The sequence below is a fragment of the Elgaria multicarinata genome, chromosome 4 (genome assembly GCF_023053635.1).
Source record: "Elgaria multicarinata webbii isolate HBS135686 ecotype San Diego chromosome 4, rElgMul1.1.pri, whole genome shotgun sequence".
NCBI lineage: Eukaryota > Metazoa > Chordata > Lepidosauria > Squamata > Anguidae > Elgaria > Elgaria multicarinata.
In genome coordinates this window covers 111501412-111515415 of record NC_086174.1, presented here as the reverse complement: position 1 = coordinate 111515415, position 14004 = coordinate 111501412, and the positions used below count along the sequence as shown (strand labels likewise).

Genomic DNA, 14004 nt, shown 5'->3' with positions numbered 1-14004 from the left:
ACCAAAACATATAGTGGGATCCTTTGGAGAAGGAAGTTTAGCAAAGCTCCTTGTTTTAGTTTTATTTACCATTCATACAAAAGAATGCGAAGGGTTAAAAAATGTTATTTATTTCAACTTTTATACAACCAGAGATAAGATCTTTTAAAATAAATAAACTCAGCTATAAATCTTAGCTGTTCCCAAAGTTTAAAATTCCCTTACCAGTGGCTTTTTGACCTCTTTGTTTGATTTCAGACAGATGGATACATGCTAGAGCTGTTGATGGGTCACATTAAACAGAATTCAGTACATGGAGCAGGAAAAAAACCTTTGTGTAAAGATTATTTCACATCATATATTACTGGTCACATGGCATGTTTTTATTTGGCAGCTATGTCTATACATTTGAAATCACAGTGACAGGTAAACATGGGATGAGCCTGGTTGGCTAACTTACAGCACCTATGTATGGGATGGGATGGGATGGGATGGGATGGGGGGGGCATGTAAACATTCATAACTTATTTTACAAATGTATTGGACAATACAGCTAAATTATGCCATTCTCTCTGATGCTGCAATACAGCACAATATGAACAGGGGGAAAGGGTTAAGAATAGTATTTGGGAAGAAGTCTTCTAAAGAATTACACAGCTGCCTTTCGCCACAATAACAAGGAAAAGCCATCTGGTATCACTTTGTAAGCACCATTTTTAAAAAATATTTGGTTGCCGTGTACTGTTTATACAAGTTGGAGAATGGGACAACCAGTGCATTTTAAGTCTGTCAAGCCTTTGATAGGATTCTCTGTGTTTTTTACAGTATGTTTCTCCTCTGCGATTTTTTCTCCGTTGTTAGATGTACATGCAGATAGTACATTGTTTCCAATAACTCGTGTCGTGGACTTTTGCACTTTTCACGGCCCTTTCACATTGTCAGCTCTCAGTCCGGCTTGCACAGTACAAGCTGATGGTTCACAATATCCGGAAGGGCCTGGAGGACCAGGAGGACCTGGAACCCCTGGCTGACCAGCTATTCCAGGTGGGCCTCGATCACCATCTCGCCCATTCGTGCCATAACTGGGCTTGCCTGGTTCTCCTGCAAAGGCAGATACAGTGTGCGGGTCATGAGAGTTCAGCACACTTTGGAGGAGAATCGTGAAAAACTGTTCCTCCAAAGGATCTCAATCTGACATTCAGGTCTTCCCTTCTCTACCATCAATGTAAATGAAGGCAGTCAACATGAACATAAAAAAAGTTGCCTTATACCAAGTCAGACTATTGGTCTATTGAACCCAGGGGGGTAGTACCCAATGTTTGTCCTACACAGAGTAGCCCCATTGAAATGAGTGAGACTTACGTTAGTCGCAACTAATGCCCCATTCATTCCAAATATTTTATGCACAGAAATGTGCGGTCATACAGTCTTTAGAACCTACAGTCAAACTAGCTTTTTAATACAGCAAATTATTTGTCCCAGAATAACCACTAGAGGGCACTTGTGCTGCATTTATAAGTAAGGATTTCTGTCTGTAGCGCTTCACATTGGCACAGCAATAAAGTGGATTTTAAAGTGCTGTGCAGCCAAAATCAGATTTCAAGCATTTGCAAATCCTCACACGTATCACATATTCTGGTGTTAAGTGGGAAAGGCACTTGCTATTTTTAATTTACTCACTGTGTGCTTTATCCTGACCTGATGCAAGTTTGCCATACCATGCAGTGATGACGTATTACTTCTTTTGGAGATGACTTCTTTCCTTTTTTTTATGTTTTGATTTTTTAAATTTATTATTTAACAACACATTTTTTAAAAATATTATTTAATATTTAAAAAAACCACATAATAAATAATATACATAAATAACAATAAGGTTCCTCTTCATTTTTTTGCTATACATTCTACTTCTTGAACTAACTCACATTAATAAGTGCCCCCCACCCTCGGGATCTTATTCTAGTTTCCAAAATTGCATTGAGTCTTCTGGAGGTGTTCTTCCTCTCCCTTTTGACAATACATGTTCTAGGAACAATTTCAATAGGAGATGACTTATAATAACTTTCTTTCATGGCTTCTTGAGTTGCAAACTGGCTGTTATTAATATGTAAACCCACATAGTTTTGAAGATGTAAAATAAAAAGCACTGGGACAAAATAATGCTTAGATAAATGCATGGGACTACTAGTCCTAGTTTGGAATCGGAGTTGGCAGTCTTAAGAGGTATATACTGCCTGTAGCATATACAGTACACAGTACAGCAAAAGAGAAGAATGAAACTAACAGGGGACCTGGGCAGATCATACGTTCAAAAAAATGCAACACAGAAAACTTCTAGTAAAACTGGAAGTTTTGTATTTATGAAACATTCACCTCCTAGCGAGCACCTATATTTCCAGGATTGTTGTTTAATATAGTTTTTCATGCACAACTGCATAAGCACGTATTGGATGTCCTAGAGGCAATATTCAATATTTACCTGGGAGTCCTGTTGTTCCTGGTAAGCCTTTGGGGCCTCGGCCTGGGAGTCCTCTCTCCCCCTTTTCACCTGTTTCACCTAAAACAGATTCAAGAAAACTTATTTATTTTATTTTTGATTTGCCTATTTAAAACATTTACAGACTGCCTTTCACCCTATTTAGGATTTCAGGGGAATATACAACCAAAATCTTTAACACAACTAAAAGTACATCAAGTACAAATGTTTGCATGAATCGAGATGTTTTTGCCTGGCTCTGAAAAGTCTGTAATGTGGGCACTAGGTACCTTTTTAGATCCCATTGCTGAGAAAGACCTTACCTTTGTTGTTAAATAGGGTACCTCTGATCAAGGAGGCATCCGGCGAAAGTCCTCAGCAAAAGATCTTAAAAGCATGAGCAGAATGATCTGGGAAGAGCAGATATTTGACCCCCACAAGATATATAGGGTGAATACCAACAGCTTGAATTGAGCCTGGAATCCGGTGAAGTCATGTTAAAATTGTTGTGATGTGCATAAATGTGGCCATACCAGTCAAACTTCTGCACCAATTGAAGCTTCTATGTTATCCTAAAGGGCACCCCCACATATACACATTGCAATAATCCAGCCAGGAGTTTTCTAAAGCATGGATTACCACAGTCATACCATCCTTGTTCAGAAGTAACTAAAGTTTGTGAAAAGCACACTGTGACAAGGCCCTAGAAGTACCACCAGACTGCACACCTGATTTTTCCGAGGAACTGCAATCCCATTCAAATCGAGCTGAACACCAATTACCCAAACCCTAGAACCATCAGACCACAGTGCTTCCATCATCTAGGGATTCAATTTCAATTTATTGGCCCTCATCCAGCCCATTACCACATCCAGGCACAAGTTCATCAGTCTGCATAAAGAAACGTTCTGTACCCACAATTATTCAAAATCAGTTGGCGCTATTAATGATCTCCACCTCAAACAATAAAGGAGATACGCACTGCTGATGCCCTCCGTGGGTAAACTGACAGCTATCTCCATGATCACAGGAGTACTTTCCCCAGAATTACAGACATGTACGGCCCAGATCACAAGAACGTTTCTCCCAAGTCATGCTTATCCACATGCTCAGATGGACAGGTGTGGTCATGCAGATTATCCCAAGATATGAAAATAATTTAAATGTACATAGACCTATCCTCCAGTCTCAGGACTTTGCCTTTCTATAGCTAGTGTTCCCTTTCCATTAATCTCTCCCCTTCTTCCTTTACTTTTCTACAATACATCACTGCACAGAGCGGACAATATATCTTTCATGGCAGTAAGTAAATATGGATAGTTAGTACTGCTCACCTTCTGAAACATAAAATATGCTTAGAATATTATCAGGAACAATTAAGTAGTAACAGATCAATCGGTCTGGCTCTGTAACAGCTGATTTTACAGATCACCTGCACTATGCAACCTTGACAAGCCAGAAAAGGCATGTTCAATTAGCCATACCAGAATATTTTTGTCTAGCTTTTGGGCACACTGTCATCTTTGTAGGAAATGAAATTGAAGCCACTATGCTGTTCTCAGAGCCTCCTCCCTCCCCAGTTCCCAGTGTGGGATTTGTCCTAATTGAACCTGAGCACATTCCCTGAGGCAGTTCCCTTGGTTTCCTACCTCTGTTAGAATTTCCTTCGTCATGGGCTGATTTGGGAAATTGGCAGTAATGTAGCCGCAATGCCATATTTTGTGCTGTGATGTGGGCATGATTCTTGCTACGCCACATCCTAATGCAGGACTGATGAACCTTGTTCAGTCCCAGGGCCAAATTCCATTTTGAAGAATTCCCCATTCCTGTGCTGGCTGGGGCAGGGTGAAAATACCAACAATTCCAGTGTTGTCTTTAGCTCTGAGCTCTAATTGCCAATAACTACACCTTAGGAGAGGCAGTTAAACCTTTCAAAATGAGGGAATAGCTGGGGGAGCGAGAAGCTGGAAAATCATTCAACAATTATTAGTTGGGGAAAGGGGTGTGTGGCCATCAGAAAAACTGGATTGTGTGCTGGCCCTAAAAGCCTTAAATTCTGATTGTTACCTATTCCTGCTTTTTGTAGTATTGGAGCACAGACTAGAGACTTTGCGTTCTCCCTTTGCACAGGCTAATTAGCCGCTGCTATCATTTATTTTATTTTTATTTTTATTTATTACATTTCTATACCGCCCAATAGCCGGAGCTCTTTTTCGTTCTGTACCCTTTTTCCTTTCTCGTTCCTTCTTCGTTCTGTACCCTTATTCACCATGTGACTGCATTTAGATATAGTGTGCTTTCAGGTACTGATTACCATATGCCAGAGTAATTATCTCGTTAGCTTGTCAGAGAGCAAGTTATTTTCCTTTAAGCTTTGTTAATTTTCACTTCCTTTATACTCTTTCAGCTGCCTCTTTTCTTAAGAGTATGAAAGCCAATTCACACGATTACTCTGTCAAACAGTTCTATATTCATGTTGAGCCAGTAGCCTGAACTACTCATTCCATTTCCAGATATCAGTTTCTCACATGACACTGTTACTGTCAGTTTAGAAAAAAAGTTTACACTAATAAGTCTTTCAGGCTGGACCAACCTAACGGTTTACCAGCCCTACAGAGGCAAAGGGATGCTGTCTGTCAAAACCACATCAAATGGTCTGACCATAGAATCATAGAATCATAGAATAGCAGAGTTGGAAGGGCCATCGAGGCCCTTCCAAGGCCATCGAGTCCAACCCCCTGCTCAATGCAGGAATCCACCCTAAAGCATCCCCGACAGATGGTTGTCCAGGTGCCTCTTGAATGCCTCTAGTGTGGGAGAGCCCACAACCTCCCTAGGTAACTGATTCCACCGTCGCACTGCTCTAACAGTTAGGAAGTTTTTCCTGATGTCCAGGAAACAGGGCCACAGAAATCCAGGGATGCCCTGAGCGCCCAACTGGCTCCAGCAGACCCACCCCCACATCCAGCCCCCTGGACCCAGTTGGGCTGCTACCTACCATGCACCAAAATCATGCACTTCCCCTTCCTGCATCAATGGTGGCCACCACTGATGCACAGGGGAAATTGCGCAGTTTTGGGAGCCTCTGTAAATTGCACACTTCCCCCCACCCCACACCAATGGTGGCCTTAAAGGCCACACTGATGCCAAGGGTAAAGGCAGCGCATGGGCTCGCCAAGCTGAGCCCCAAAAAAGCACAGGCGAGTTCGCCCCACCCTCGCACGAAATCCAAATCGTTTCCCTCCATGGCTTAATTATAATCCAAAAATTTAGTATTATTAGTCTTTTTCATAAAAGTCTTATTACATAGTTTTTAGAAATAATTTGGGGTTAAATAATTGGGGGTGTGTGTGTGAAAACTGTCCTTGGAAAAAAATGAAAAAAGCTTGGGTGTCCCCCACACACAATTTTTCCATTCCCCACCCCCACCCCAGGCCTTCACATCTCTAATCTGTACCCTCATGTGCTGTCCTTGATTGTAACTGGAATACGCAAGAGGTTAAAAGAAGGGGGGATTTCATTGGGGCTGTTTGCATGACAGAACAGCCCACTGTGGGCTACTATTTAATGCAGTGTGCGTGCAGCTGCCATTTTGAATACCCAATCCCTGCTTGGGGTTGTCATATCATACCAACCCTCCGAGCGTGGGTTATGTGAGGGTTAAATAACCATGGTCTATTTTAGGGTTATGCAAAAGTTGTTTAAGCCTCATATAACCCATAATCACAGGTTTCACATGACAGGACAACACCTGAGTAGGGTTGGATGTGCAACTTGGCATCTGCAGGCGCTGAACTTCATCATGGGTAAAATAACTCATAACGAGCCATGACATGTCATCTGAACCGGATCATTGACTCCAACAGAACTTACTCAGAAGTGTGTATAGAATCACAACATGAGTTTCTTACCTTTGGGGCCTTTCCGCCCAATTTCACCAGGAGGGCCCTTAAGGCCAGGCAGACCTCGAGATCCAAGCTGCCCTGGGAAGCCATTTTCTCCAGGAGATCCAGGGGAACCAGGTGGCCCAGGACGGCCGGGGAGGCCTGGAGCACCAAATTCCGGCCTCCGAAGGCTGGCAGCCAACTGAGCCAGTTGTTCTATTCAAGGAGAAAAATGATGAAGAGCCACAAATTAAGTTGACTCTAAATTATTTATTAATTGCAAAGCTTATCACCTGTTTCTTATCCTCCAGCAGTGGCCAACATATTTTCAAACTCACCTTTGCAGCCATTAGGACTGTGTATCTCTTTTCTTTCCTATTTCAATTTTTAAAAATGGGGTTCTTATTATTCTGGAGACCCAGTGGTCTACTCAGATGTTCCAAAGACTCTCTCTCTCTCTCTCTCTCTCTCTCTCTCTCTCTCTCTCTCTGTGTGTGTGTGTGTGTGTGTGTGTGTGTTTTAAATGCTACCACCCCCTAGCTTAGGTATTTTCCGGAAATTATGCGTAGACAATTTCCATGATGGAAGGTGTGAAAGATAGCTGTTAGCATGCATTTTTAACAGTTGCCTCCAGGTGAAAGGGATACAATATTCAAATGGATAATAGTAAGGGAACGGCATTACTTGGTGCACTTGTTTTTCAATTCCCATTTAAAACATTCTGTGAGAATGCTGTAATGGCTGCATACTGGCATTTGTGAAGGATGCACATTTTACTTGGGATAATGTTGAGATGAGTACAGATTATTCCAATACAATTTCCTCCTTCCTTCACTAGTTTAAGGGCCTGCAACTACATCCCTTCAAATGCTGTATCCCCAAACCACATTCAAAGCCAGTACAATCGGTCTTGCACAATTTATCATTCCTGTGTCCCCTTTCTTTAGGAACATAGGAAGGTTCCCAAGAGCCGTGCTGGTTCAGACCAAAGGCCTATAGACCATCTTTCTGTTCCCACAGTGTTAAACACAGCAGGATATGAATGATATGGGACCCCCAGCCCACTCTCATTTCTGTCCCCCATCTACTGGTGTATACTGCATTTGATACTGGTAATATAAAACCTTATCTTCCATGAATTTGTCTAATCCTCCTTAGAAGTTTTCCAAATTAGTGGCCATCATTACATCTTGTGATAGACAATTCCATAGTTCGACTGCACTGAGTGAAGAAGTACTTCCTTTTACCTGTCCAGAATCTCTCATCATTAAGCTTCACGGGATGACCCCGGGTTCTAGTATTATGACAGAGAGAACATTCTCCCTATCCACTTTCTCCATGCCATGCATAATTTTACCTACCTTTATCATGAGGTGTGCATTCCCCTACCCCAGCGTACGTGCCTTTTTACTAAGCTCAAGGGACCAAATGTTGTAGTCTTTCCTCATAAGGGAGCTGCTTCAGCCCCTTGATACTCTGAGTTACTCTTTTCTGCATCTTTTCCAGCTCTATAGTGTCATTTTTGAGGTATGGCAATCAAAACTGTAAACAGTCACACCATAGATTTGTTGAAAGGCAGTATCACATTGGCAATTTTATTTTTTATTTCTTTCCTAATGATCCTCAACACGGCATTTGTCTTTTTCGCAGCAGTCATACAAATGGGTTGACGTTTTCATCAAACTATCCACTACAATCGCAAGATCCTTTTCTTGGTCAGTTGCCACCAGCTCAGACCCCATAAGGATATATGTGAACTTAAGATTTTTTTTGCCCCAGTGTACATCACTTTACACTTACTTACATTGAACCACATTTGCCATTTTAATGCTCATTTCCCAAGTTTGGAGAGATTCTTTTGGAACTCTTCACATGCTTTTCTACTTTAATTACCCTCAATGATTTGGTGTGGTCAGCAAACAAGGCCATCTCACCACTCCCTCTCCCTCAATACTAGAACCCGGGTTCATCCCATGAAGCTGACTGGTGGGAGATTCAGGACAGATAAAAGAAGTATTTCTTCACACAGAGCATAGTTAAACTATGAAATTCACTACTCCAAAATGTGGTGATGGCCACCAATTTGGATGGCTTTAAAAGGGTGTTGGATAAATTCTTGGAGGAGAAGGCTAGCAATGGCAACTATTCCTGATGGCTATGTGCTACCTCCAGGATCAGAGGTAGAAAGCCTGTGTACACCAGTGGCTGGAGAATATGGCTGGGAGGGTGCTGTTTTACCATGCCCTGCTTATGGGTCCCTGGTCTACAGCTGGTTGGCCACTGTGTGAACAGAGTGCTGGACTAGATGGACCCTTGGTCTGATCCAGCATGGCTCTTCTTATGTACTTACTCATCCTCAACTCCAGATCATTTAGGAACAAGTTGAAAAACATTGATCCATCTACTGCATTATTGTCTATACCGATTGACAGTAGGTCTCCAGAGCTTTAAGCAGGAGTCTTCCCCAGCCATAACAGCCAATGCCAGAGATCAATTCTGGGACGTTCTGCATGCAAAACAGGTGCTCTACTCCTAAGCTATGGCCTTTCCCTTTAGGAGCACTTTATACTGATAAAGGCAGAAAGAAACATTTATCTTGATAGTGACGGTAAATCTGAAGTGGAAAGCAATGTTGCGGCCTGTTGGGCAGTTTAAAATATAGTAGTTGCACTGAGAAGATCTCAAATTAAATCAGAGAGCAATAAAGCTGCTTAATCTCCTGAAATACAACAGTGTAACATCCCAGAGGCTCTCAGCAGCAAACACCAGCAGAGTGTGTGTGTGTGTGTGTGTCCCCAACACAATAAATCTCAAACCAGAAATATAATGTATACAGCAAGAATAAAGTCAGTATTAGTAAAATGTTCACATGTACTGTATTACTAAATGAAAGAACAAAGTTCTCATTAGCTGCCCATCATCTATAGTTTATCATAGCCTTTTCCAAACTAGTGCCCTCCAGATGTTCTGGACTACAACTCCTAGGATTCCTCCCCATTGGCTTTGCTGGTTGGGCTGATGGGACTTGAAGTCTGAAACTTCTAGGGTCATAGGAAGCTGCTTTATACTAACTCAGTCCCATGGTCTATTAAGCCCAGTATGGTCAACACTGACTGGCAGCAGCTCTCCAGGGTTTCAGGTAGTTTTTTCCAGCCCTACCAGGAGATGCTAGGGATTGAAGTTGCAACCTTCTGTGTGCAAAGCAGGTGCTCTAGTACTGAGCTACGGTCCCATTCTGTAGGGCACTAGGATGAGGAAGACTACTTTAGCATGTTTTATCTTATCTTAAAATCAGCTATTCTGGGGCTGAGCCCTGCCACCCTCTGTGAATTTCTGTTTTTGACAAAACTATACTTTGAATTATTCAACTATACTTTGAATAATTTTCTAAACCTTTACAAAAGGAACTTCTTGAGCACCACAACATGCAACCACAACATGCACCACAACATTGCAACATGCAATGATTTGCTAAACTAATTTGTGATCGTTAACTGTTGTGGTCATTTTGGACTACACCTCCCACCATTCCTGTCCATTGGTCATGCTGGCTGGGGCACATGCAAGTTGAAGTCCAAAACATCTGGAGAGCACCAGGTTGGGGAAAGCTGGCCTACATGTTACAGGGGAGAAATAGCACAGAGAGCACAGGTGTCTCTTCCTCCCCTGTCTGGCTGTCCACTGGGTGCTGTGCCAAAAGTCTGCTGCCAGGAGCTGGGGCAAAAATTATACTCAAGAATTTCTTTCCTGTGAAAAAGGAAAGCTGTTACTGATCCATTGTTTGGAATCTATCTCTTTCTGAAAAGAAAATGTGAGTAGGGACAACAACAATGAAATGCAAAGTTTCTCATTTCAATTGTTTTGTGCCATTTTTTTAAAAAAAATTAACACTTGACATAAGAAAAGAGCAGACCACACATATGCAGTTAATTTCCCAACTGTAAATGACCCCTGTGGCCCTCAAGCTGCTCACATGAAATTCAGTGTTTTGTTTTTTTAAAGGGGAAAACTCACATCCAAAGTTACAAAATATGAATGTGTAAAAATGTACCTTGCATTACTCTCATGCAAACCTGCTTGATGTGTGCATCAGTTGGCTCTCTGCCCTGAAACAAATAGAGTATTAAAGCATTTTGATCAGCATTTAGTCACATTATGAGGGTACTGCAGATAGGACTGTGCTGATGGATCAAGAAAGCCAAGACAGAAAGTGAAGGTGGGGCAATCATTCCCATGCTCAGACATACAATCTTGAAGCACCTCCTCCCTGTGTTTTCTAGCGCTCTACATCAAAACGGAAGCCACAGATATAATGGAGGGAAGAAGCAGCCACACAGGAGGCATGGGGTGGGGGTGGGGGTAGGGGTGAAAGGAAGCGTGAGAAAAGAAGCTGAACGTTGGGCTAAGCCTCTCTTCAGACCCTGCCATTTTGGGTCCTTCCAAGTATGTCTAATACAAATACTGAAAAGACTCTGAAGTGGAAGTGGGCAATAGGACCTTCTGCTAGCACAACAGGAACTAGCAGTTCCTGAAACAACCAGAAATGAGCAGAAATGTGAGTTTCACAGAAGGGAGCTCCGCTGACCTATCCCAATCCAGAAATGAGTGTTTCCACGAATTTCTGGAACTGTTTCAGTAGCTGCTAATTCCTGTTCTACTGGCGCAACAGAACAGGTGGAGGCACAGCAGCTGCATCGGATACTGCCCAAGGACAATAACCAAGCTGACACCATGATCTTCAACATAGTTACCAGAAGCTTGAATTCTTCGGAGGATGCATAAGAATTCAAGACAGAAATGGACACACTTCCTGTTTTGGCTGAGGCATCTAAACTGAAATTTTGGGGGTTAGAACAAAACCCACAAGATTTATGTAGAACTAGTGAAAAAGCCTGTCATATGACAGATGTATTTATTTTGTTAGCACTTCTTTGAATACAATATTTTTGGTATACACTTTTTAAAAAATTTGAATCTACTTCCCCTGTTCTTTCCCATCAATAATTTTTAACTTTATGTCCTCAGACCATCGGACTCTGGACATTGCCACATACAGTTGTCCATGGGTAAATACCAGTCACGATGGCGAAGGCAGTCACGTTCTCTTTGTATATCAGACCAATTTGCACGTTGGGCTTTGTTTCGCTCTGCCTTTTGCCTTTTAGCCATTTCCCTCATTGCTGCATCTTCCACAACAGTTTGTTTACGTTTTGGGGGCATATTCACAATTTTCTAATTGTGAGGAGGAGCAGTCTGGTGAGGGGTTTAGTGGGTTTTGGCCCTTCTGCTAGGCTGGAAGTTACTGGCAGTTATTTTTCTTGAAACTTCCATAGAAGGCCGCAGTTCTGAGAAACATCGCTAGATGGCTCCAGAGGGCAAAACCTAGAAGTGGCTTGGAGGAGCCCTCTGGCCTTCTATCTTGGAACTTCCCTAGATGGCAGTTATTTTTTTGGTAGATGGCAGTTATTTTTCTTGGAACTTCTATAGAAGGCCCTGTGAGCTCAGAATTTTTAAACATGCAAATAGGAGAGAAGGCAGAGGCAGTGGATTGGCCTACTGGTTGGCAATGTCATTGTGACATCACCGACAAGTAGGCCAATCCACTGCCTCTGCCTTCTCTCCTATTTGCATAAGTGGCTTGGAGGAGGCCTCTAGGCTTTTATATATAGATAGATTAAACAGGGACAAAGGATTCCCTACCCAAAACTACCAGTTTCAGCACATACTGAAATCATTATACAGGCTGTAATTTATGAGTTTGGCTTTTATAATAGTCTTTAATTACCTCTCTAGATTAGGTTGTTGTTTATAGGACACACTTAGAAAGAAGTGGGCAAGCAGATCATAGACACTCCAGGCTCCACTGAGGTAGCAGCTCATGGGGTTACAAGGAAGGGTCACATGGCCAGTACAAATGTTTTATGTGCTTTGGGACGCGGCTTTAGTCTGGTAATGATACATTGCCAGCTGAACCCTGACAAAATTTCAAACCTTGGCAGGGAGCGGGCTTGTCCACAGCACCTTGCATGGGATACAGAAGGCCCCTGGAGACAGTTTCTGTGCTTTGGGGACACAACGGCTGGTAAGCATCCAAATTAGACCCCCAAAGGAGAGTAACATCTCAGGATGCAAGCTTGTATTTGTGAAAGCCCACAATAATAATAATAATAATAATAATAATAATAATAATAATAATAATAATAATAATAATAAAAAAAATCTTTGCTTCCTGAGACATTTCTCCTCTTGGGATTTTGTGCTACATCAAGGATTTGTAAGAGGGCAAGATGTCTCAGCCTCACTTGCCTTTTGTAAGTTGCTGCTTTAGCAACAACAGCATAGATACTCAGCTAAAGCCAAGGGATCAAGCTGTAAACATCCTGCAAACAGGATAAAATGAGGAGCATTACACCCTACAGCAAAGATACCAAACTTTATTGCTCATGGGCCACAGTGGCAGCACAGGAAGCATCAGAGGTAGCCTTCCAGTTCTAATACAATCATAAACCCTGCCACGGACAAAAATATGTGTGTAACTATTACTTACAGCTGGACCCTCACTACCAGGCAGACCTGGAGATCCTTGTTCACCTTGCAAACCACGTGGACCAGGTGGTCCCCGTAATCCTTCTATTCCAGGCAAACCACGGCTTCCTTCAGGCCCACGTGAGCCATGTTCACCTGGATTCCCAACCTAAAAAAAATGGCATGATGTGAGCATACTACTTTTTGCAGAGCAAGATACTCTTCCACATTGTTCCACATACCCCCATACAATAACACTCTTCTGCATACAATATGCTTGGGTTTCCACCTCATTCTTTATGGAATTCATTATGGAGAACTATGATTTGGCATTTGCAGACTTGCACCTTGCTGGATGTTAACATGATGCTTGGAAAATGGAAAAGCTGTTCAGTAAATAACAGTGCAATCTCATATGGGGCTACTCAGTTCTGAGATATTCTCAGACGTAAGCGCCCAGAAGTAATAACGGTTCCAGGCTTTTGAAGGCTCCTGGGCAAAGCCTCCTCCCTCAGTGAGCCTACCTTTTCACTGCCTTTGTCACCAGTTTCTATTGCTCCTCATCCACTTTCTCAGCATTGCTACCATGTAAGCAAGTAAGAACGGGCACCTACTGCTCGTCTTTCTCACCACCACCACCACCACCACTGTCTGAGTTAGAGGGAGAGGGAGGTGAACAAGCAGGTTGCCATGGTTATGAGGAACGTCAAGACCAGGAGGCTCTTGTCAGTGGGCCCCTGCTGAAGTGTGGGCCCTTTGCATGGTGCCTGGCCATGCCCACCTTGACCAGGTATATAGGTATATAGGCTTGGAGCCAGAAGGTATGGAGCCAGATATGCCTTTTCCTAATATGGATGCTATGACACCACAGCACTCCAAATGGATTCTGATCTCAGGCCCTGGCTAGAACTTCTACTGGAGAGGAGAGGACACAGAAATAGCACTTCCAATGTCTCATGTAAGACTGTAGATTTGGGGTTCCCTTTGTTTTGGTCAAAGAGACTGAGGTTTTATTCTAGGGGGGCTCTATTTACGCATCACAGTAAATAAACAGATAGGGAACAGGCTGCTGCACAGCAAGAGCCATTTTGCTGTCTCGTGTCCCCACAGGCACTTCCACAGTGATACATTACTTAAGCA

The 14004-nt window shown here is 42.5% G+C and overlaps 1 protein-coding gene across 1 annotated transcript in view; it reads right to left on the bottom strand.

Moving 5' to 3' along the window:
- Window positions 1–484: 484 nt before the first annotated feature.
- Window positions 485–14004, bottom strand: part of COL9A1 (collagen type IX alpha 1 chain) — an 81688-nt gene continuing 68168 nt past the window's right edge. Inside the window, exons 32-36 of the mRNA XM_063125469.1 lie at window positions 12887–13033; window positions 10391–10445; window positions 6367–6555; window positions 2459–2536; window positions 485–1080 (exon numbers count right to left, since the gene is read on the bottom strand). Of these exons, the coding sequence (XP_062981539.1) occupies window positions 899–1080; window positions 2459–2536; window positions 6367–6555; window positions 10391–10445; window positions 12887–13033 (651 nt within the window). The 3' untranslated portion in view covers window positions 485–898. The remainder of the gene's footprint in view (window positions 1081–2458; window positions 2537–6366; window positions 6556–10390; window positions 10446–12886; window positions 13034–14004) is intronic.